Source organism: Aristolochia californica, unplaced genomic scaffold (assembly GCF_029961685.1).
Source record: "Aristolochia californica isolate CCGP_79_NKW_82.1479 unplaced genomic scaffold, dmAriCali1.0.hap1 SCAF_16, whole genome shotgun sequence".
Classification (NCBI taxonomy): Eukaryota; Viridiplantae; Streptophyta; class Magnoliopsida; order Piperales; family Aristolochiaceae; genus Aristolochia; species Aristolochia californica.
The window spans coordinates 6,266,428-6,290,456 of record NW_027181837.1 but is presented as its reverse complement, the minus strand read 5'-3'; the positions used below and the strand labels follow the sequence as shown (position 1 = coordinate 6,290,456).

The following is a 24,029-nucleotide window of genomic DNA, read 5'->3' as shown; positions in this document are numbered from 1 at the left end:
AATATAGTGTTTTTGTCCATGTGACAGCCTGGGAAATGGGACTATGACAGTGTCATAGGAATATTTTTTCAAATAGGATAAATTCCTGCATGTATGGTGATGGGAAGAATTATTTTAGGCCTTGTTTCATGATTTTGGAATGAGGAATAGTTTTGGGCAGAGTAGACACATGATCCTTTCTATTAAGTGTTGACAAGTGTTGTCCTTGTCCTTGGTTTTTTCAAGTATTATCTTCACTTTAATGACTTAAAATAAAATATTATAATAAGTATAAATAAATAAATAAAAAGAAAATTTTAATGGATGTCAATTTATTTGTCAGACTGATGCAGGTTCCACCGTCCGATCGTCAATGCCGTGGTTGAAAAATTGATGATCGGATGGTCCTTTCCTGCCATCCCAGTAACCCGCTCAAGAAGGCGGAGGGCCCCAAAGGAATGTCTTTCCCTGTCACATGATGACTACCAATAACAAGTGGTTTGCTGGATCTGGTAAAGCGTGGCCTGGCCCACCTGTTCATCATGGAGAGGTGGACTGAGTCACAGGATGCGGGGTAGGGCTTAGGACTTGTCCCTTTCACGGGGGCGGGAGTAGGAAAGAATGTCCGTATGGTTGCATCAATCTTTCATTCCATGATTCAAAGAGGAGAAAAACCCTTTGGTCTCATGCCTGGCCTTTTTGGAAATTTCATATAGATGAGTTAATTCGTGTGACTCAGTTTTTGATTCATCGGGGTCGGTTATGGGGTCGAAACCAGCCTCAACTGTATCTTATAATCAACTACGTGAATGGCAAAACTATGAAGAAAGGCTGGGCTAAAGGTGGGTAGGATCGGTAAAAAACACACCACAAGGTAACCGACCTCATCCTTCGGTGCTTTTAAGGGTATTTTTGGGGAGCAGTTTTAGCAGAAGCTTCTTTGGAGAAAAGGCTCGTAGCTTTTCACCCCTCAATTATTGAATCTATCTTCATGCCTCTCCCCCCCCAACCCTATCAAATAAGCACCGCGCACGTCTCGTCCTTGAACTCCGTATAAGCTTTTCTCAGCGATTTCTCCCAAAAGGAGACTATATATATTCTTTCGGAGTTTCGGGAGACCATTCCGACTATTATTCCTACTTTAGATCGACGGCACAGGTTCTTGCCGGGCACATCGACGGTCGACGTACAAACTTCTGGATAAGTCCAGAATGATTCCAAGTCCCGAGACAGTGGGGCCCATCGCATCGTCCCTCGCCAATGATTTCGGTATGGCGACTCGATTTTTCACGGCCGCGAATATTGGTTGCGTTTTCGGTATTTTAATCCGTGCCTCGACGGTGTGAACTTCTCCCGGCCCGCGTCAAAGTGGGCCCGGATGGGGAAAACGACGAAAACAAAAAATCGACCGCAGTAAGCGCTGACCAAGCGCCTTCCGAAAGGATCAACAAATGATTACTTGCCTTTCTCCCTCCTATATTTTCTTATTCCGAAACCACTCCTTGCTCTCCCTCCACGTGACTTTCTCACGTGGAGAGCTGTGGCTCCTTCCTCGCCACGTAGCGCCGAGGGGCTCGAGAGGGGAGAAATCGTGGTCCCAACCATTCACCGCACGAGGACAAATACTAGCCGTTGAACGGTTTTCAAGTGGGCCCGGTGTTCGCGGCAGTCCCGCTGCATGTGCCTTGCTGCCCTGATGTCGTCGTGCCCTGCTCCAATTTCTCTTCTCGCGACAATGAATTCCAATTTCTCATCATTTTCTCTCCACTTGGGACGTGTCATTAGCCGCCACGTCGGATACACGTATGCATAGAAGAATATTCTTCATTCTTCGAAAATGAATGAAAATGAAAAAAAGAGCAATTTCAGTAAGAGAGAGAATATATATCGAAGAAAAAAAAACAGGAGTGTCATGAGAGAGGAGAGAAGTGAAGATGGAGAAGAGGGTCTCGTCTGCGTTTGTTGACGTCAGAGAGGTGCGGATTCTTTTCTGGTTATCTCGATTTCCAAGTCGTTCCACTGCCACTCCCATTTAATCCCTGTGCCACCTCTGCCTTTTCATACACAAACACGCTCTCTCTCTCTTTCTATCGGTACATCTCTGGCGGTTCACTGATTCTTCTCTCTCCAAGTCTAATTTCTGATATTTCAACTTTCATAAAATATACCTCGGCCTCTTTGCACAGCTGCTTCTATTTCTATAGTCTCTCTCTCTGCAATTCTTTTCTCTCTGAGTGGGTCTCTGGGTTCTGCGAGGTTTCCCTTGAAGGTTTCTATTAAAAGCCATGGTTGGGTCTGTAGAGCCTGTAGACAGCTAGGGAGACTGAAATCTGCGTATACCCATGCAAATAATAAGCCACTCATGATATAATCACTGCCTTCTTCTTTGAAGCATCGTCATCGTCGATCTCCTTACCTCCTTCATTCATTCCTTCTTTTCCTTCTCTCTGCAATATCTGACTGGCTTGGTTTTTATAATCTTTTTCGCCTTGTGGGATTTTATATAGTGTATGAGTCAATCTGGGTGACTGCCATTCGTTTCCTCGAGGTCGAAATATCAATGAAGAATCCAACGGGTCTGCCTGATCTCTCTCTGCAGATCAGCCCACCGTCCGTTTCCGAAAGAGAATCGGCCTTTGGTGGATTGGTGAGGCAGCCGGTACTGGCTGAGATTCATTCGGCGAATACGGATTCCGGGAGTAGCGGGAGTGATATCAGCCAAGATCAGGGATTGTTGCACCTCGAGAGGGGTTATGATCATCTCCATGGCGGAGTGAAGCCGACATTGAGTCTCGGGTTTGAGGCTGGGAGTTTTGATCTGCCACCGCCTCCGTCGCAACTCCACCGCTATTTCCAGCACTTGCACCATCCGCAGACCTATGGTCGTGACTTCAAGAAAAGCTCCAGGTTGGAGAATGGAGGCAAGAGAAGCATCAGAGCTCCTAGAATGAGATGGACCACCACTCTCCATGCCCATTTTGTTCATGCAGTGGAGCTGCTCGGAGGCCATGAAAGTATGTACAGCAGCCTCACATAATCATACAGATTCTAATTGCTCCTTTTCCTTTTTCTTTTCTTCTTAGAGGGTAATTTCTTTCTGATCAGCTTTCTGTTGAAATTATCCTGATAGGAGCGACACCCAAGTCAGTTTTGGAGCTGATGAATGTGAAGGATCTCACACTAGCTCATGTGAAGAGCCATTTGCAGGTGAAACTGAACATAAATGAAAAAAAAGAATCATCTAGTGTTTGAACTGGAAGAAGCATTGGCTGCTATTATTATCTTTTGTTGCCATATTTTTGTTTTGAACTTGTTATGGGCTCTGTACTGGGATACAAAGGAGTAAAGACAAAAAGGCATCTAGAGAGTAATCTTAGCTTGGTGGACTTTGCATTTGTATTCTCATCTAATTTTTTCTCTTTGTGCTTGTGGGTGGTATTGCAGATGTATAGAACAGTGAAGAGCACTGACAGGGGAGCAGGTATTTGGATTCTCTCTCTCTCTCTCTCATTTCAGCAATTTGGTCCTTTTGTAATCGAAGGAGTGGCAGATCTTCTTTCCCATTAATTCTCCTGTAGACTGTTCAACATGAATTATTTCTTCCGTCTGATAAAGCAGTAGCAAATTCCTCCGTGAATGATAAACCTTGCAGGTCAAGGGCAGACAGATGTTGCTTCGAATCAACGGACAAGAATCACTGAAATGGACTCTAGATCATCTTCTGACAGAACTCCAATCAACCCTTGTTATCCTCCAAACCCATCTTCTCCACCACCCAGATCTCCAAGGTAGGTATATTTTCATCTCCATTACCTCCGACCCTTCTTCCCTTACATGACATGAAGTCAATTGACAAATGTGAAGGATCTCATCACCTCTGTCTCTCTCTTTCTATTTACACGTGCACACGAGTAAGGTTGTCTCTTTAACTTCACTGTGTAGACAATGGGCATTCACGCAAGTATTTTAAAGACATATCGATGCTGCTGAAGAAAGTTAGATATGAGGTTACTGGGAGTATTATTATATTGTTCATGGTTGGAATTGTCTGTTCTAATTCACTCTGGTTGAAATGCCATCAGTAAAAGAAAAAGATGCATTGCAGTAGTTTCCTTTTAATATTTCTAGGTTCATTGACTAGTGTTGGGGAAACCGATACTTTCCATCCATTCGAAAATAAATGGGTTTTCTCCAGATCAAGACGATGGTTACAGCTTGTTTGAAGAACGGTGGACGGTCAAAGATAATATAAGTTCCTTGTTTCTAGAATTTAATCACAAGTGATGTCATATTATTTTTCTGTTAGATCTCTGCTACAAAAAAGGAGATTTCTTTCTGCGCTGGGAAACGAAAGCATTTAATATGAACCCTAGTTTTGGAAGGTCGTCTCCCTCGGCGTAAGCTGGTTTCTGTAATTGGTTGCTCAGATACTCTCCCTTTGCCATATCTAAGAAAACTGGGTCCTTCAAAGATAGACTAGGATTTTATCTTTTAATGGCATTGCCTATCAGATGTTTGATAATTTAGATGTGAACTGGGACATAAATAAATGGATGGATAAAGATGCCAATGCGCCCACATCTGCCGTGATTCATGTAGGACTCCGAGCTCTTTCTTTGGATTTACTGGCTTGGGAACTGTCCTCAGCAACCTAGAGAAAAATATGAACTCCATTGTTGGCTGATGGTGTTCAGAACTCACGAATTCTACAGACCGACTTCATGGCTTTGCCTCATTCGGGTTCTCTTTTTCATTGCAGTTTTCCCACTTTTTCTGTTTATTAAAAGAAGCTCACTGCACATTTTGCTTGAAGACAATGGAATGCTAGCTTTTCATCCAGAATTTCCAATCCATAATCTGAAACTTGATAAGCCCATCAAAACTTTCAAGAATAAGGAACGATCTTTGGATGTTTTTTAGACATTTGTTTCCAGTTTCCATCTGAGGAATGGATAATATCCCATTTTGCTATCTTTATGTGCAGCAAGCTTAGTATATGTTTATTTATCCACAGGGGGAGTGGCTGGCGTCCATCAATGCCAGAAGGTGTCTCCAATCAACCTTACTTGAGATACAGTGATTTGATCAATGAAGAAGCTAAGGTATAAAATCGTTATAATGGCAAACACTCTTTTCACTTTTATAGGATTTGAGAAGTACTGAATTGTCTCTAATCATCTAATTACTTGTCTGCTAAACTGTAGGTGGATGAATGCTGTGAATCACTTGATGCATCTCCCAGAGAAGCTGAAAACCTGTATTTAAGTATCCCTTTCCCATCCTCACATCTGGGATCCAATCTGATCCCCAAGTTGCCTAGCTTAGAGTTTACATTGGGGAGACAAAGCTGGCAAATGGACTATTCTGAGTCTTCAAAAGAACTAACCTTACTCAAGTGTTAAATTTACTCTATGGTTTCCTTACTAAGAAAGTCCCTGTGATGCTTGCATTTTATGGGTTTCTTTTATTATTGTGTTCACATCTCCTACCTCTGTAACCTTCAATTAATATAGAGTTATTGGTCAAAGGAGAAGTGCATATCCCATTGGAAATTACTATGTATTATTTCTTATTGCTTCTTCTTGATGATCACCGTGTCTTTCAATGGGCAGGTGATTGCTCCTTGCCAACTAATTGGAGGAGAGTGAAGGGATTGTAAGTCTTGCGATTGTTTTTTTTTTGTTCTCCTCTCTCCGATCGGTAGGAAACAACTGTCTAAATAAATGGCAATGGAGGGACTTCTTAGATCACAAGCAACAACATTAAGGCTATGTTTGGAACACAGAAAGTGGAGAGAAAAGAAAAGGAAGAGAAGACAGAGAAAGAAACAAAAAAAGGAAAAAAAGAGGTTTTTTTTCTTGTTTGGATGCCCATGGAAAATAAGATGGAAAATAAAAGAGAAATATAATTTCTTTATAAATACTTTCTCCTCTTTTGGTTTTTTTTTTCTATAATTTTCGACACATGCCGTAAAAGATCTACTTTTCCTTTATAAATACGGGGACGAAAGAAGAAATGGTACCAAACATAGGCTAAGCGCGAGTTAGGAACGCTCGCGCTCGAGCGTCGTTAATCTGGCCCTGCGGCCCTGGAGCGTATCCTCCTCTTTTGCAGTCGTCTGCTTTCTCCGGCACTCGTTGAAACCCCTTCCGCGCGGCTGCGGAGAGAAGAGAAAAGCTGACAATGACGATTTTCCACTTCTTGAACTGTGCCATTCTCACCTTCGGTCCTCACGCTGTTTACTACTCTGCTACGCCTCTGTAAGTATTTTCTTTTATTTCTATATCTTCTCCAACTATTTTGCATCTGCGAGTGTCCACAACCTTGACCTAGATCCAAAGCGTCTCTTGCTATCTAATTCAATAAGAGTATATATAATTTGCGTTTTCTTATTACTCCCACATGATGGAGTTGGATTGAGGTGGCCGATCTCGAGAGTGAACAGATATTGTGATTTGGTTTTAAAAAAAAGGATCTTGGTTAATTTTTTTTATATGGTAGAATTGGAAGGGTTTCGTAGCTAATTTCGTTTGAAGAATAAAAGTTAATGGACTTTTCGTACCGTAACATGAGTTAATGAGTGGACTTCTCGTACCTTAACATGTTAAAGTGCAACTATAATTGTTATAGATTTTGAAGACTGGATCTTGGTTGTGCGTATCACTCATGAAGAAGTGTCCAAGATTTTCCATATTTTTTTATGTTTCTCGTGCATAACTATGCTTCTTGCCATATATGAGTAAGTACTTCTATGGACTTGCTATGTTTTTTTCTGGTAGTCGACTTCAACATTGATTAGTAGAATTGGTTTATCACCCAACTCCTGATGGTACCTGATGTTCCCTTTGGTTCATTTGGTGAGAAGAAAGCTTTAGCTAGCTAGGTCCAATAATGGTCTTTTAATCATTATATCTTTTATTTCCTCAATATTTCTTCTGGCTTCTCATTCTTTGAACTTTTTGGACATTTTAGTGTGCAATTTGAAGGGTTCATGAAAAGTTTTTTTCTTTACATTCTCTCTTCCTTGAGTAAACTTCACCTAAACAGTCAGGAATTAATTTTTGATGCAGGTCCGAGTATGATACTCTTGGAACTTCTGTGAAAGCTGCACTTGTTTATCTTGGAACAGCTTTAATAAAGGTAGCTTAAATAGTTGCAACTACCAATCTCATAAATCCTTTCAGTGAATATGATGAATGGTAATTTGTTTAGACTAAATATTTGCGTTGTGCAATAAATTTATCATTTATTTTATTATTTTATTGGATGGCTTCATGGAACTCTTATAGTGTTCTGCGTTTAGTTTTAATAACATGAGGTATGTCTGAACTATCTGTCTTATAAATACTTTTTCTTTTAATAGTTTATACATCTTTATCTCAAAAAAAAAAAAAAATTGCTTGTAAATAAGCCAGGGGACTATGCAATATTTTGTGCATGTTTCATGTAATTATTTGTTTGTGATACAATGTTTTTCCAAAATTGTCCATTGATTTTTGAAACAATGTGTGCCATTTGACTATATGGTCGTGCAAGCAGTATTTTTTCCTTCTCATAGCTAAGTTTTTTTATTCCAGCATATGATGAGTGCTGAATTGTTTTAAGAGGTAAAACAAAAGTTTATAACCAAAATCCTGCAGCCAGAAAGGGTAATGGAAACAACCGGCCGTAGTCCTCGAGATAAGCCAGTCAGCACATTGACTGAACTGTTGGCTGATTGAAGAATGTGAAACAACTTAAATTCAGGACAGAAAACAATTAGTAATAATTGCCTTGAAATTTTGCCATCTATATGCCTGATTACACCATTTGAATTAAGTTAATGAATTGTCTTTACTGAGATTCGAGGAAAGGAATTTTTTTCTTACTGTTCCTTTCCAAGTGGTGAGAGAAATAGATTGTGCCTTCACAGACTGAGCCAACATTGTGAGGATATGACACCAGGCTCTCTGAGATGAAGGCACCACAACTGGCATATGTAGGAACATTTTTCTCAACTACCATCAATGCTAGTACCAAAAATTCCATAGTAGATGTCACCGAGACTGCAACATGGGCAGAAATGGCATACATATCTTACCATGAAAAGGGCAGAATATGGTCTAGAACAATCACATTAACCATAAGAAGAGCAGACTAGGGCAATTATGGTACATTATCCATATTAAAGCCCAAAAGTAGCAGGCTGATGGGAATTCTGACTCACCAATAAGCATAATATAGCTTAAACATTACCAGAATACAGCGAAGATTATGTGATATTGATGGTGCTGCTTTTCTATTTTTTATGAACTGTGTTCCTTTTCATCTTAGACATATTTTTGGGAGCAATTTGGCAGATCTTTAAATGTAAACCTATCTGTAGAAATAACCCAGATACTCCTGAATAGAAACAAAGATATTACTGTCATATGTTCAATATGTGTTGACTACAGGTACCTCTAATATCTGAATAATAGAGATATCAATATCACAAATGGTCTTTTCCATCAGCATATCTATATAATCAGTTGCTTGTAATATAAAATCTGTATGAACCAACAGAATGTAACTGGTCATCCAAAGTTATTGAAATACCTTTAAAAATCTTAAATTCTGTAAAACATGTAAAATTATGTGTCACCTGGATGGCTTTTTCATGGTCTGTTCTCAGGTCCTTTTTCCATTATTAAAAAGTCGAGTAAATGAGGGAAGGAGATGCAAATATTTTGTCCATCCACGAACTTTCACTACCATCATCTCCTCAGCAAGGATGTCCAGTCCCAGCAAAGATTGGCTTTTCCTTTGATCTGATTTTCATTTTAGACTTGATATTTCCTCTTTGATGTTTTTGGCAGTCTTATTGTTCATGCTGAAGTTAATGTTATCTGCTTGTTTGGCAGCTCGTTTGTATTGCAACCTTTCTCAAGGTGCCAGAAAACGACAATTTTGATCCGTATCAGGTATTTTTCAGGTTTCTGGATCGCATTTTAGATGTACTCTATGCATTATCATTGGAAATTTTATTCTTATCCTTTCTTACCTTTATAAAAAAATTCAAAAACAAATCATTAGAAGCTGTGGTTATCTTGTTTGGATAGGTGCAGTGCTCGGTGGAAATGGTTTCTTCATGGCTATGTTGTTTCCATCAGTCTGATTTTATCTAGGTTGTTTGTGGTGGAAATTTTTTCAAGCATTTTAATAGACTCACAAGTAGAGATTAAATAGTTTGGCTTCAGCCTGAAAACATGGCAGCAGGTTCCACACTTTCAATGCACTTCTCAAAATTGATTCCATTTTATTATAAGAAGTGTAACTTCTTGAAGTTAGATAGCCGAATTGGTAATGTTGAGGTTGTTCAGCTGGACCCTAGGCTGCAGAATCCGTTGCAACTGTTAGATTGTCATAACAGGCAAACTTCATGTACTTGTTGCCATTGACGTATCTGTTTTCAGGAATTACTAAAAGCTTTGATTGGGTTCATAGATGTTGCTGGGCTTTACTTTGCATTGACACAGCTGACCCACCGGAATATATCCCAAAATCATAAGTTTCAAGCTGTTGGACTTGGTAAGTTTTTATCTTGATATTCGAAAATTAAATATAAGTTATGCTGAGCTTTTGAACTTGTATGCTCTCTTTTGTTTGTTTTCTTGCCCCGTCAAGTGTAGATTTTGGAGAGATACTCATGAATAATTGTGCAACAATGATGATGATAATAGTGATGATAAAATATCAAATATGAAAATATAAGCTGAATTAAAAATTCTGGAGGAATTATTTGAAAATCCAGCTTTCTCTTGTTGCAACTTATGGACATTTCAGTCAGGGGCAAATTCTAGTAGTGCATCTTTTTGTCTATCTAATAAAACCTATCAAATCCGTGTTGGTAGGTTGGGCTTTTGCAGATTCAGTATTACATAGACTTGCACCGCTTTGGGTGGGAGCGAGAGGATTAGAGTTTACATGGGAATATATCCTTCAAGGCCTTGAGGCAAATGCAAATCTGGTTAGAGCTCTCACCTTCTGCACGGCCAACTTCGTTAATGTTAAATTCCTTTGGGCAATTTTTAAGCTGTACAAATGCTATTTATATGAACCCTAAACAGTATAGAGGAAAAAGAATCAGTGATAGATATTTTTGTTATTTGTAGATGCTCCCGTAATCATGCTGTCTTCAATTATTCTGAAGTCCTGTGTACTGACTTTCTGTGATCGTTTTAGGTGTTAACCGTTTCTCTTGCTGCATTGGGATCTTTAATGTGGCTGAGGAAGAACAAGCCCAGGATACTTATTCCTGTAATCTATTTGTGTGCTGGAATCCTTGCAACCATGCCGTCTATTACAAGGTCAACTTCTAACCATTCCCATGGTTCCCTAGTTCTATAGAGACTTGTGTATCATCATCTATTGACGCCTGAAAATTAAAATTTTTATCTACTGCACGATTTTGCAGTTACCTACGCCGAGGTTTGGGATGGCACCTTTTCAAGGTTGTAGGGTTTGAATTGTTTTCGTCGCTTGTTATGGCTTTCATTAGTTGGCAACTGTTCTCTGCCTGTCAAAGGCCTTCAATTTGAGCAACAAATCACTAGAAATCAAAATTCTGTGTTGATGGAGGAGGATTTGTGAATGCCCAGTGCAAATCCCCAGGAACTGTTGCCATTCTTACGTTTATTAAGTTTGTACTAACAGTGGTGGAGATCCACACTGTGCCCCCAAGTTTGTTTAAATGAGATATAATTTTGTAGTGTTTATTTTTCTAGCACTCTTTTCTCTGGTAGAATTAGTAAAAAGAAATGATTACAAGTTTCTATTTCTCTGTTGTTTTTGTAACATTCCTTCTGTTCTCTCCAACGCAGCCATAGTGTCATCAAACTCACGACCATCAGACTCGAGAGTCGAGCAGTTTTATGAATATGCCGTCCAAAACTCTGCTTTAAACAACTTTCCCAGAATGCTAATCGCCCACCGAGATTATCTGATTTATACTAAACAATATTGCTTCTACATGAATCTGAAAATCCCCCCCAAAAAAAAAACAAAAAAAATCAATTGATGGAGGAGACCGCCGCTCGTTTCCTCATCTTACTCTTCTTCCACAGCCGCTTCAATTCGCAGAAGAACGAAACCCACAGCAACTCCGATAAGCACAAGGCCGTTCATAATCCCAGCAATCTTGAAAATTTCATCCACAGCGCTGCAGGTAGAAGAGAGGGCTCCGCCGCCTCTGCCTTTGCCTTGGGCTGGCGATTTGATAGTGTTCATCACCAGGGCAAATGACCGTTCAGTGCACACAGGGAGCCCCAGGGAGAGAACACTGTTGTGGGATTTCAGGCCCCCGAATGAATTCAACCCTCCGATGTAGACCACATTCCCCTTTCTCTGTGATGAATTGTGATTCCGACCCGCGACAGCAGTCGGGGTGAACGTCGCCGTAGAAAGAGTCGCGGATGTTGTCGCCATTTCTGCAACGCCCACTATCTATAAAACCAAAAATTGCTCTTAAATAATAAAGATCGAGAGCAGCCACGAGCTAGCTCTTAATAAAAAACAGAAACTCTACTGGGGCTACGAAAATGGCGATGGTTATAGGAAAATAAGTGAAGAGATACAGACACCCAGTGAGAAACGAAGGGAAGAGTCATTAGAACCGTGCAGAAATTCTGCAAGAGGTGAAGAGTTACCTTCTGTCGAGGTGTTCTGAAAAATGTTTCTGCTGGGAGGGAGGGACTGCAAAGAAGACGAGACGACACGAGGGAGACTTTTGTCTGTAGAAGAGCGGAAGAAGTTTGGATAAGGTAAGGAAGAGATGGATGGCTAGGAGCCAGATGAGAGATCCTTCCGATGTCTCTTCACCTTTAATATATGTGTCAAACAGTACATAAAAAAATAAAAGCATATTGAAGGCAAAGGGAGAGCCCCTCCTTCCTTAAGAGTCCTCTCGCTATTACAAAGGGTCAAGCTCGAGCTCCAAACGAAAATTCAATGGGGGCTTTCACTTCTTCTTTTTTATTTAATGTAATGAAATCTTTTGCAAACACATTGCAAGGGAGGCATTCTAAAAGCTAGATCAGAATCCCGGCGGGCAGTGAAGGATTTCATAATGTGGCATCAAAATCTTATACTAAGAAATTGTAAAATAAGAGATTAATTGGAGAGAAATTGAAGAAAGAGAAGAAAAAGATGATTTTTATTGAACCATAAGGCAGAAATCTCGAAAAGCCTCCTTCTAAGATGACACAATTTTGTTGAAGTGGAAAATCACATAATAAAATCTTCCAAGTAGGATTTACTACTTTGATACCATGTGAATTGAAAAAAAAAAACAAAAAAAAGAGTACGTGGAAAGAAATTGAAGAAAAAAAAGAAAGGGGAAGAAGGTGAAAAGAGAGACTTCTTGAGAAGAATCTCGTTGAAGGTGATGCTCGACCCCCCTCATAAGTGTAAAAGGTCAAAGTACAAGAATACGATTATATACTTAATATTACCAAATCAGCTACTATTATATTCCACCATACAGCTCTATCTTGAAGAGTAAAAAAAATATGAAGACCCTCTGTATACCCTCTGTATATTGAACTTGAAGACATTCTCTGTATGATGCTTGTGGATTCTTATTGTCTTGTATATCTAATCTATGAACTTGAGTATATCAGTCAGCAGTGTCTAAATGCCTGTGAGTTCTGTTGAGCTTTTATAGCAGTTCCTTGTGTGGAACAATTGCTGCAAGAGCAACTCATCTCCCCCCAACGAAAAATATGAACCCGGAGCTCATGTCTTCCATTATCTGATGCGTTGACAAGTTCAAAAGCACACCTATCCCCAACTCTCAATCTGTTTTCAGCCTCAAAGACTTTCCACTCGGACCCCAAATTGCATCGAAAATCAAGCCAATGACGAACACTTACCTGCCATGATTTTCCGCTTGGATCATGCAAGTACATGGAAGAGGGTGATTTATTTACCAGGCCGCTTCCTCTGCAAAATGTAACAGGAAACACCTGCAAGTGAAGTTTAAACCTGAGGAGATGAGCCAAAATTGTAGAGGAAAAGTATGTTTGTCACGTCATAATGTGGTTCCTGATCTACTATCCACTGAAAGAATCAAATTGGTGTTATAACTACATGCATTTACTTATTTTTCACTGCTGGTCAGTTGTGACATAAACAGTACCTTCAACACAAGAAAGAATTACTGGAATCTAAATCCTACAGGTGTTTAGTGGAAATACCTCTGACCTCCGACCTTTATGAATAGATAAATCACTACTAGATCATGTTTTAGTAAGAAGTCAATTGAATTTCACAACAATGTCATATAACAGTCTTTAGTCCTGTTAGGCTTATGCTTTTTTATCTGATGCTGATTACAGGTGCTTCCCAAACATCCCCCCACCCAAACACACACACACTCCACAGGAAAATATTTTTATTCAGGTGCGAGGCCTGGAGAAACTAAGAGGGAAAAAGATATCTATATGTAGGGCATCTGAGTGGTTCTAACCTGTACAAATTTGAGCATTAATAATTCCTATCAAGTAGTGTTGTTTAAAGAAAAAACCACTGAAGGGGCACAATTATTCGCTATTACTTAGACATGACAAGGCAGCATAGGAGGGTAAAAGAGATGGAATCAATTGAGGGAAATAATGAAAATGGAAAGAAAACAGAAGAGAGAAACTCACATCCAACCACAGACTACAACATCACCAAATAACAAAAGTAAAATCTTCATTTCAATGGAGCCAAGAATTTCTTTTTTATATAATTCAGAGAAGTTATTGATCTACTTGGAGTATCAGATTTTTATGAAATTGTGCTTTCTTTAGCAGTATCATATGGAATTTAAAACTCAATACCAAGACTGACAAAATTGCTTATGACTATGATTTGTAGCTTTTTGAGTCATGACCTCAGACATGTGTAGAGAACTTCCTATGTTACATCACACAGGACATAGAACTCTCTACATTATATAAACAAAGAGAGAGAGAGAGAGAGAGAGAGAGAGGGAGAGAGAGCAACAAACAATACTCACAATGGTTTTTCGCTTGCATGTTACAGTGAAATGAGGTTTTGTTATTTTGAAGGGACAAGAGGCTCCATCAAATTCTGACCTTCTCGGTAACTTGCATGTACCTATTCCACACATAAACGTATGCTTTGAGAGGCCTAAAAGTGTTAAAAATAGAAAATAAGAAGAAATGTGAAAGAAGAAAGAGAGAAAACTCACCTTCAATTTTAACCGATGAATCTACTCTGTACCTACACTGACAAACATCAGTGTAGTCAACAGATTTCCTGTTTCGTTTGTTGTGAGTTTCCGAGTCAGGAGATTCAGTCTTTGTATGGGTTGGTAACTCTTTCTCACATGCAGTGTTATCAAATATTATAACCTCAAAAACTGAATTACCAGTGAATTTAAAAACTAGAAAATCACCCTGTTCTAATAAATTGTCTGTGAGGAAGCCTGACCAACCACCTTGAAAGAAAAAGGCCCCATCAACTTCTTTCACCTCCACATACCAGAATCTCCTGTTATAAACTCTGAGCACTAATTGATGAGGCAATTTTCCATTAAAATACTTGATAAAACCTTGTGGTATTTCCTACAAAAAAGAACAGCTCACATCAATCTTCAATAAAAAAAACTGTGAAATTATGAGGAAAAAGTGTATAAAAGAAGAAGAAGGAAAAAGGGAGAAAGAGGAGGTGCTGGAAGAGACTGTTAGTCAGCTCCCATAGGAGAAAAATCGTGCCCCATCTCTCTTCTAATTCGCTTAAGTGGATTGAGTTACAATGACAACTTCGCCCCTACTGCATGTACCTCCTTATATCTTCATAACTACACCTCCAAACAACATGAAACTTGGACATAGATGATTCTGGACATGCTGAATCAGATGACAAAATATACGGCCTATGAGAAATGACCAAACTACCCCTTACCTTACATTTAACATTCCCCCTCAAACTGGAACATATATATCTAGAAGCCCTCACTTATTACAAATATCCCAAATTCATGTTTACCCAAAACTTTAGTGAAAACATCACTAACTTGATCAAAAGATTGAACATAGGGAATGACAACTTCCTTCTACAATACTGCATCTCGAATAAAGTGGCAGTTCAGTTCTATATATTTGGTCCTCTCATAAAATACTGGGTTGCCCACAATAAAAATAGTTGCTTGATTATCACAATACATCATCATCGGCTCTCATGAAATACATGCAGACTCAATTCTTGAAGAACCGATCTCACTCACAATTCACTGACAGTATGAGCCATAATTCAATACTCAGCTCCTGCACTAGAGCGGGCTTACTTTTAGAGCTCACTAAATTTCCTCCTTCAAAAACACAATACATAGTAGTTGACTTTCTATCAAGTTTGGAACCAGCATAATCAGAATTTGAAAAAGCTCCTATTTTCATAAAAAAATCTATGCTATCGAGCCGGCTCATGAACTAATAAGCCGTGCTTGGCTTGTTATACTTAATAAGAGTTATTTCAAGTTTGAGCTTGAGCAGTCTCCTCCATCCCTTATTTAAAGAAACAACAAGTTAAAAGTACCCACAAATAAATTAAACTTACTCTCAGCTTTAATGCATTCAGCAAAAAAAAAAAAAAAACAAGGTCAAATAACATGAGCATCACTGGGCATTACAGGTTAGAATTTCTTAAAATTCCCTCATGCAAACTGAAATAAATGCATATTTACAAACAGACGATAAAAGATGACCCAGTATGCAAATCAGAACAAAATAAACAGGTTAGTATAAATGGGCGAAGGCTTAACAGAGAGATTGGATCATTAACTAGAACTCTGTTCGATCATTAACTAGACCTCTGTTAGATGTCTCAAGGTCATGCAGATTTCCTTACACTAAACAGAGGAATGTTCTAAAATACGTTGAAAAAGTGATATTTCATGAAAAAATTTATCCTGGACTAGATAAATAAAAAGATGGTACGTTTTTCAACGATCAGCTAACCAAGGACATCATAAAATAACTAGTTATGTCTATTTACATTCCAGAATTTCACGTCTAATAGTTTCAGATTTGATGATAAAATCACATTCACCGAAATCGTCCAACTCCAATGAACTGGTAAAAAGATGGATTTCATTCAGAAAAACATTCGGATCAACCAAAAAAAAAGACTCGACAATACGTAAAAAACATGGCTTTTGTGTTTCCAGCAGCCCAGCCAGAAGCTGTTTCTGATCCTCTTCTGATAAAAATAACATCTACTCGGAAATCACACAACCCAAATCCTTTCAAAGGCACCCTTCTCGACATGTACGTTCAAAACCCAAGGCATGGCATCTCAAAGTCATTCTTCCCAACAACACAAAAAACACAAAAATCACGAGAGATCGTTTACATCCTTTCTTCACACAAACAGCGAAAAAGGGGGAAAAAAGAAAAAAATCAAAACATGGAAACAGAGAATCGTGAACGAATAGGTTTACCAGTTTCTCCTTGTAATGATCTCCAACGAGGACCTTGAAGAAAGAGGGCGTCTGCTCGGCCTTTCTTTTTGGACCCATGAACGACGTAGTAAGGAGAGCGCAGTGGACGTTCCTAATCTGGGGTAAGCAAGCACAAACAGAAAGAAGTCCAGGAGTTCTGCTACGTTCTGGCTCTGCTGCGGTTACGCTGTGAGAAACCTCTCACGTCGCGCGCTTCATGAGGTGTCGGGTTTTCGTATCCGTTTGTTAGACGGGCAGAGAGGAATCTCGTAGACGCGAAAATAGTTGAGGTGGACCGCGGACAAGTTGAGAAAGTAGGCTTAATTAATTACATCTGCTTACAGCCACAGGTAGGATGTATCGGAATCAGTGTCTCCTCTCCAACATATCGGACTCGAACTGGCATAAATTAACCTATATGCAGGTTTCATGTTATTTTTCTAGCTCATTGTCCCATTAGGATAACCCCTCCCTCCCTCCCTCCCTCCCTCGTCTTTATATAAGATGAAGCTAACTTACAATCAACCCCAAAAAATAACCCTAAGATTAGTAGTGATAATAATAGACGATGAGATTTTTGAAAATCATTCCGATTATCTCGGTAATCCGAAGTGCACTAATCAACATCTTCCTAGTAGTTCCTACAACAACTTCTTTATAAAATACAGGTACTACGTTCATGGAAACTGGCATTGCTTCTAAAGGCAAAACAGTTCATAACACGGAGAATCCTTTGTCATTTCACCCCAGTCACGTTCCTTTTCGGCGAATATGAAGAGAGACCAGATTCGGCTTCTTGGAGTTGCCCTCGCTGATAAACTCGAAAATGCAGACATCACCACCCACCAACTGGTTCCCTTTCACCACCTCGCTCCATCCTCCGGAAAAGGCACCACGATTGGCGCGTTTTTCATGAAGAATAATGTTCACAGGCCAAGACTTCCCGTTTCCATTCCTTATGCATGCTTTCTTGCCAGAACCCGGCTGCAGGCCCGTTTCTCTCCCGAAAACCTTGGGAATTCTCTGCAGTGACAGTTTGGAAGATGAACCCCATAAAAAGAAAATCAGGTGATCAGCTACAGGATGTAATAAATAAGGACTGGAGACTGTTATTAACAGATTTTTAATGTTCTGTCACAAAAAGGAACACTCACAATCCTAGTAATCTGGCTTGCATTCAGAACTGATACGAAATGGGGATTACTGAGCTTATATGGACAAGACCCTGCGTCGAATGATAGTCCCTTTCCAGCCTCCTCTGAGGCAGTCTCGCCTATATGAATCCAATGGGGAAAACGAGATGGTAATATCTGATCAGTAAAAAAAAATGGAAGAGATTGGATCCATGGACTGAACGAACTAAATGTTTGCCACACCAGGGATGTATTTGCAGCGGCAGAGAGATGATGATGGCTCTTTTCCTGATTTTTTCTTCTCCTTGAGTTGTTTCCTTTCATCTGTAACCTCCTTTACGCATCCATCGTGTCCAAGTACAATGACGTCGAAGTTCAACTTATCATCACAGTGAAAAATTACGAAGTCTCCGATTTCCAAGGAGTTGTCTTTCACAAACCCAGACCAACCATGTTGAAAGAAATAGTCGTCCACGGATTTTATCATCTCCATTTGCCAAGATTTATGGTTTGCTCCTCTGAGGACCGACTTGCCCGGAGGATTCTCTCCCCTGAAATGTTTGATGAATTCTCTGGGTATTTTCTGAAATATATAGTGTTCTTTATTTGAGGTCAAGCAGAGCGGAAAATCTATAAAAGAAAACTCTTCAATTTATCAAGGAAAGTGAAGAATAACAAACCAGTAAAAGGAAATGAAATCAAATTATGAGACCAGTCTAGTGACTACAAAAGGAAAAGGCTGCGGGAGCCAACATAGTAAGTATTCTCATCAGCAGGGACAATACTCTCCTTTTAGATATCACCGAGCTGAGAAAGCTCCATTATCACAACTAAAAAAAGCTCCATTAACTACTCCCAGTTTCAGACAAAATAGACAGACCCGGTATCAGAAAAAGGAGACAGAGGAAGTGAACAAGAAAACAGAAATACTACCAAGTAACCAATACAGATTTTAAGTTCATGCTCCAAAAGAATAAACTTTTATTCAACCTTGTTCTTCAAGGCTTCAAGCATCTAAAACAGAACTAAAGATCATGTGAAAGAAACACAGAGACTTTAACTCAAAGCGAAGATGAGTGGTTACCACTCTCTTGCTAAAGTCTCCGATCATCACTTTGAAGAATGAAGGCATCCGCGGTTGTTTGGCCAGGGACCTTCTAGGCGCCATTTGTTTGATGAAGCTGAAGAAACAAGATTTGAGCTGAGCTAATAAGCCATTCCTTCGAGCTTTTGAGTCCAGAGTTTGTACTCGTACGATGCAAAAAGGAAAGCTAGAGAATCTGACAAAAGCAAGTTGTTTTCTTGGTATTCTAGCTGACCACTCCATGACATTTCTCGTAATCCGTTATTTGACTATAAAACAGACATTTTGACGGCTGCTCAGTTTCCAGAAGCCCGGCGGAAAAGGACAGGAAAGGAGCCAATAGCATGTTCTCGGCCACGTGAAGATTTCGTTGCGATCCAAATCTTTGTCCACAATCAATAACAGCGGTAGGTTCGAACCGAGCCGGTTCGCGAGTGACTCGAACTCGGCTCGATCCGTTAGATCCAGTTCGGGGAGTACGAACAAAGTCGGGAACGAGAATTCTCTCCCTTTAGCCCCTCCCGTTCGTTGTCGTCTCCGTCTAGCTCGCCGGCCGCCTTAGCGCCGCCGTTGGTTCGATTTCTTCTAGCCCTCGTCTCCATTTGCCTCTGTTTCCTTAATTACCGCCTCCGTCGCCTCACGATAGGCGATATGCCGGTGCCGCTAACCCATTCCCCTACCCTCTATCGTATCGGCGGAAAACCGGAATTAAAACAAATATTTATTTTTAAACTTTTATTCCTCAATCGAAGAAATAAAATATATTTTAATAAAAATAAGTTTACAGGGACTATTAGTGTCTCGCATTTTTTGTAAATATTTTTTTAATTAAAAATTCTTATTAAAAAATCATATAATTTTCTAAATAAGATTTTCCTGCCAAGATGGACTAGAAAATCATATAAAAATTTTTTGAATAAGTATTTGACAGTTAATGTTGTAATCCTTTTAGCATGAGGCAATTTTCATAGTAATTTTGTGTTTCACATTTTATTTTACTAAAAATTTATCGATAAATATAATAATATATTGGATTGATTATTAATTTTTATTTATTTCACTAGAAGAGGTAATAAGAGGTCCATTTAGCTTTCCTAAGAAAATTTTAAAATATTTCTTGTAATTTTCTAATAAGTCACTAATAGTAATAGGATTTTATTTAAAGGTTTCTTTGAAAATATGTATCATAGGAAAAATATTTCTAATTTATGGCCATATTCAAAAATTAAAAAATAAGCTAGACAACATTTGGAGTAAAAAAAATTAATATTGGTGCGTTCTAATCCATTATTGAAATTCAATCCCGAACTTCCCCTATCATTCTTTTTTTAAAATGTATGCATAATTTTATATATAATTTATTTAACATATATTTTATATGGAGTATTAAATGTAGGTTAAGCTCGAACTTGGCTAGAGATCGAGCTCGAACTCGGTTAAAATTATGAGGCTCGAGTTTGATTACAATTTTTGGCTCGAGGCTAGGGTCGGCTCGAGCTCGAGTTTGAAATATTTAAATCAAACTCGGCTTGAACAAGGTTCGGACTCAACTGGATTCGATGCCACCCTTATACCCAATTTTAAGTAGAGGTCATTCCCAATTTTATGTAAAATGTACGCATAATTTTATATACAATTTATTTGACATGTGTTTTTTGAAAAGTTTTAAATGTATGCTGGAGCACGAACTTGAGACATGTATTTTTTAAAAAGTTTTAAATGAATGTTGAAGCTCAAACTAGGCTCGAACTCGGTTAAAATTATTGGGCTCGAGCTCGATAACAATTTTAACCTTGAGCTTGAGTTCGAAAGATTTAAATCAAGCTCGGCTCGAACATAGGTAGGTTCGGGCTCTGCTAGGCTCTGCTCAATGCCACCCCTTATGTACATATGTCGACATGTTTTGAGCTCTGATTCATTTCTAGGAGCGCTTAACAAGTTAACAGAAAATTCTCACTCCTTTAAAAAATAGTATGGAAAGGAGAGAGGAGTTTTCTACATCAATTAACCATTTTTTTTAGCTTCTCAACATAGGAAACCCTGTTCTAACCAATTTATAGACAAGAGTTTTTCTATTATAGCATTCAATGGAACACCGGCAAACTGAAGGGCTAAAAAAGATTAAAAAAACAAAAAATCTAATCTTGTGCAATATTCATGTATCCTCGAATGCAAGCAGACATCCCAAGAGCAATGTTATACTTTATATGACATATCAAGAAAATTGAGAAGATCCTTTTTCCATGGGCAAAAACCTATCCGAGTACAACCAGTCAAACAAATTCATTTGGGAAGATTTGTTGCGCTAATGGCTCCTTATCTTTACTCCCTTTTCTGTAGAAATGAACCTGTAACTCATTAAGCCACCCTGGTTTTTGCTGCCAATGAGCTCAAAAGCACAAACATCCCCAACAACTAGGTTGTTCTCTATTACAGACTCCATTTGTTACCAAAATTCCAACGATCCTCATCTCCCTAGGTCATGTACATTGAACAATAATTCCCTTTTGGATCGAGTAAAACCACTTTAGGAGTCACCTGTTAACTACAGTAGTTGGTTCAACTTCCTTTCAGTTTCAGAAGCAACGGGCCAACCTCTTTCATGAAGAATGTGGTGTCGTTTTGGAAGGTTGTGAACCCACGTCCTCCCATTGGCAATTACAGAAGCCGATAAGCTTGATAGGAATTTGGCATATAAATAGAGGTTTGGTCCCCAATCTCGTTCACTAATTCAAACCTTCAGCTTACACCATCACTGAGAGTGATCAAAGAGAGGAAGAGCCAAATAGATACAAAGAACTCTGGTGACTTTTAGGGAATTTGATTGAATGGAGGGAGGTAAGATTTTGGGCTTCCGTTTAACTTTTATTTAAAGATTTTCATATTGTTGTTTAGAAATTCATGATAGGCTAACAATTGGTATCAGAGCAGACCTCTAATCCTTCGTATCGGTTCCATTTTAGTCTTAAGTTTAAAAGCTCTATTTACAAAATTTATACGCTCTCTCCATGCGGGAACGTGGGCTCTCGCATCGGCGACGAACAACGTCGGAGAATGACGCCGGCTCCAGCGACCATTCTGCACAGTTTATTGGCGTCGACAACGTACAAAACAACGCCACTGACTACTCGTTGTATGCTCTCTGTGAGCTCACCACGGCGACAGTCTACGGCTCTCTAGCGTCGCTGTAACACATCGGAGCCGGCGACCTTTTTGACAGGTTTTCTGGCGTCGACGACGTTTAGGAACGTCGACAAACAGTTTTTTGCGAGTGGCTGGAGGTTGAAGACGACATCCCGCGCAGAAAAATAAAAATTAAACTTATAAGGTTAGTTCGTAAATATGGGCTGAATCAATTCGCCATTCCAACTCGACAATCGAGTCGCAAGCCGGGGCGACTTGGTGTAAATAAATAAATAAAAAGGGGGTTCGGGTTGAGTTGGCTCACTGTTCCAACTCGTTGAGGAGAATTGCCCAAGAGCGGACCGAGCCGATTCGGTTCTCAAAACTAAATTTCTTGTGCCAGTAGGATTCAAACCTGTGCGCTAAACAGAAACATGGCGCCAGTGACCATTCGACCACTGGCCGTCGTGTTTCATATGTGTAGTAGATTATATAGTTATTTCCTGTAATTGGTTTTTCAGCATTTCTGCCATATAGTTAAATGGATGAAATTAAAGTTTTTAATTATGCATATATTATGAGAATATTTGTGCATAATGATCACTTGTTAGTGTTAGTTCAATTCATGCTATTAATTTTTTATTAATTAGAGAATAGCCACAACATCTTTAATTGCATAAAAAATTATATATTATGATTAGGATCACATAAAGTATATTAGACATTAATTGTAACTAATTTGACTTAATATAATAAATTTTATCCCACAAGAATTTTTATTATATTTAAGTTTATTAGTTAGGATAAAATATCAAATTATTCATAATTTACCCACATGAATTAGGACTTCATACATAATTTGATAGTTTTATCATAAAGTTTAATCATAAAAAATAATTGAATCTGCTTGAATTAAAAATTTTAGCCCACGGGCATTTTTTTATGTCAATAGATTCAATTTTTAAGCATGATTTACATTTGTAAAGCATGATATTGATTCAGGCCTTAGTTTTAACACAAGCATGTCCTTTGTCATTTTATGCAGTTCTACAACCTGTCAATTTCTCTGATATTCGTTGTGATATCCTTGATCTTAAGGGAGATAACTATAAGGTATGGAGGGAGATAATTCTTCTTCATTTAGGGTGGATGGATATTGACTATGCTATTAGGAAAGACGAACCACCAACAATAACTAATACCAGCACTGCAGCTAAAATCGTGCTTTATGAACGATGGGAGCGATCTAATCGCCTCAGCATTATGTTCTTTAAGACGAGAATTTCTGCTAGTATTCGTGGTTCCGTTGACCAGCATGAAAAGGTCAAAGACTTGCTAAAAGCCATTGATGAGCAATTTGTCACTTCAGACAAGGCTCTAGCAAGCACCCTAATCTTGAAGCTCTCATCCCTCTGGCTCACCAGTATACGAGGTGTGCATGAGCACATCATGCAAATGAGGGATATTGCGGTACAATTGAAGAAACTCGAGGTTGATATGTCGGAATCTTTCCTGGTGCACTACATCCTTAATACCCTTCCGCACCAATATGGACCCTTCAAAATCTACTACAACACACATAAGGATAAATGGTCAATTAATGAACTGGTCAATTAATGAACTTTTGACCATGTGTGTTCAAGAGGAAGGAAGATTGGTGACGAAACAAGGAGAAAGTTCCATGTTGGCAATGCATGGAAAGGGAAAACAACAAGCCAAACTGAAAGGGAAGGGTAAAATACTCCCCCAAGCTGGAATTAAGAAGGATTACAAGTGTTTCTTCTGTAAAAAGAAGGGACAAATGAAGAAGGAATGCGCCAAAATTCATAAATGGTTTGCTGACAAAAGTAAACCAACCTCATTTGTTTGTTATGAATATAATATGGTTAATATTAATATTAACACATGGTGGATTGATTTTGGATCAACAATCCACATCTTGAATTCCTTGCAGGGTTTGCAAAACTTAAGGAAACCAGTGGGAAGTGAGCATAACATCTTCTCAGGAGACAAGATGAGCTCACATGTGGAAGCCATAGGAACTTGCTATTTAAATTTAAGTAGTGGTTTGTTTTAAAATTAGATAAGACCTTTTATGTTCCAAGTTTTTCTAGAAACTTGATTTCAGTTTCAAGACTTGTAACTTATGGTTATTCCTTTACTTTTTTAGACTCATATTTCTGTTTATTTTATAAGTCTGATTGTGTTGGGAATGATATTTTGTTTGATAGTCTTTATCACATAA

At 38.8% G+C, this 24,029-nt stretch overlaps 4 protein-coding genes across 4 annotated transcripts; 3 read left to right on the top strand and 1 right to left on the bottom strand.

Moving 5' to 3' along the window:
- Positions 1-2,355: 2,355 nt before the first annotated feature.
- On the top strand, positions 2,356-5,462 carry LOC137953994 (probable transcription factor KAN4). The gene is made up of 6 exons (XM_068801576.1): positions 2,356-2,993; positions 3,110-3,186; positions 3,424-3,460; positions 3,632-3,767; positions 4,994-5,081; positions 5,184-5,462. Exons 1-6 carry the CDS (start codon positions 2,540-2,542, stop codon positions 5,379-5,381), a joined length of 990 nt encoding a protein of 329 aa, XP_068657677.1. The 5' UTR covers positions 2,356-2,539; the 3' UTR covers positions 5,382-5,462.
- A 567-nt stretch (positions 5,463-6,029) lies between these two features.
- LOC137953601 (uncharacterized) lies at positions 6,030-10,778 on the top strand. Its single transcript, XM_068801039.1, has 7 exons — positions 6,030-6,239; positions 7,050-7,119; positions 8,862-8,921; positions 9,414-9,528; positions 9,852-9,967; positions 10,183-10,307; positions 10,415-10,778. Exons 1-7 carry the CDS (start codon positions 6,163-6,165, stop codon positions 10,536-10,538), a joined length of 687 nt encoding a protein of 228 aa, XP_068657140.1. The 5' UTR covers positions 6,030-6,162; the 3' UTR covers positions 10,539-10,778.
- Positions 10,779-10,906: 128 nt separating this feature from the next.
- Positions 10,907-11,773, bottom strand: LOC137953602 (uncharacterized). The gene is made up of 2 exons (XM_068801040.1): positions 11,646-11,773; positions 10,907-11,442 (listed from the first exon to the last, which is right to left on the bottom strand). The coding sequence occupies exon 2, from the start codon at positions 11,422-11,424 to the stop codon at positions 11,047-11,049; it is 378 nt and encodes a 125-aa protein (XP_068657141.1). The 5' UTR covers positions 11,425-11,442; positions 11,646-11,773; the 3' UTR covers positions 10,907-11,046.
- Positions 11,774-21,669: 9,896 nt separating this feature from the next.
- LOC137952564 (uncharacterized) lies at positions 21,670-23,401 on the top strand. The gene is made up of 2 exons (XM_068799646.1): positions 21,670-21,805; positions 22,830-23,401. Exons 1-2 carry the CDS (start codon positions 21,670-21,672, stop codon positions 23,399-23,401), a joined length of 708 nt encoding a protein of 235 aa, XP_068655747.1.
- Positions 23,402-24,029: the final 628 nt, after the last annotated feature.

What these genes read in the sequence shown, in the direction of transcription:
- LOC137953994 (XM_068801576.1), top strand. Translation starts at nt 2,540, where the DNA reads ATGAAGAATCCAACGGGTCTGCCTGATCTCTCTCTGCAGATCAGCCCA. An exon ending in GCTGCTCGGAGGCCATGAAA is followed by an intron (nt 2,994 to 3,109) that starts GTATGTACAGCA and finishes TTATCCTGATAG; the next exon opens with GAGCGACACCCAAGTCAGTT. An exon ending in TGATCAATGAAGAAGCTAAG is followed by an intron (nt 5,082 to 5,183) that starts GTATAAAATCGT and finishes GCTAAACTGTAG; the next exon opens with GTGGATGAATGCTGTGAATC.
- LOC137953601 (XM_068801039.1), top strand. Translation starts at nt 6,163, where the DNA reads ATGACGATTTTCCACTTCTTGAACTGTGCCATTCTCACCTTCGGTCCT. An exon ending in GTTTCAAGCTGTTGGACTTG is followed by an intron (nt 9,529 to 9,851) that starts GTAAGTTTTTAT and finishes CCGTGTTGGTAG; the next exon opens with GTTGGGCTTTTGCAGATTCA. An exon ending in ACCATGCCGTCTATTACAAG is followed by an intron (nt 10,308 to 10,414) that starts GTCAACTTCTAA and finishes ACGATTTTGCAG; the next exon opens with TTACCTACGCCGAGGTTTGG.
- LOC137953602 (XM_068801040.1), bottom strand. Translation starts at nt 11,424, where the DNA reads ATGGCGACAACATCCGCGACTCTTTCTACGGCGACGTTCACCCCGACT.
- LOC137952564 (XM_068799646.1), top strand. Translation starts at nt 21,670, where the DNA reads ATGCGGGAACGTGGGCTCTCGCATCGGCGACGAACAACGTCGGAGAAT. An exon ending in CTACTCGTTGTATGCTCTCT is followed by an intron (nt 21,806 to 22,829) that starts GTGAGCTCACCA and finishes CATTTTATGCAG; the next exon opens with TTCTACAACCTGTCAATTTC.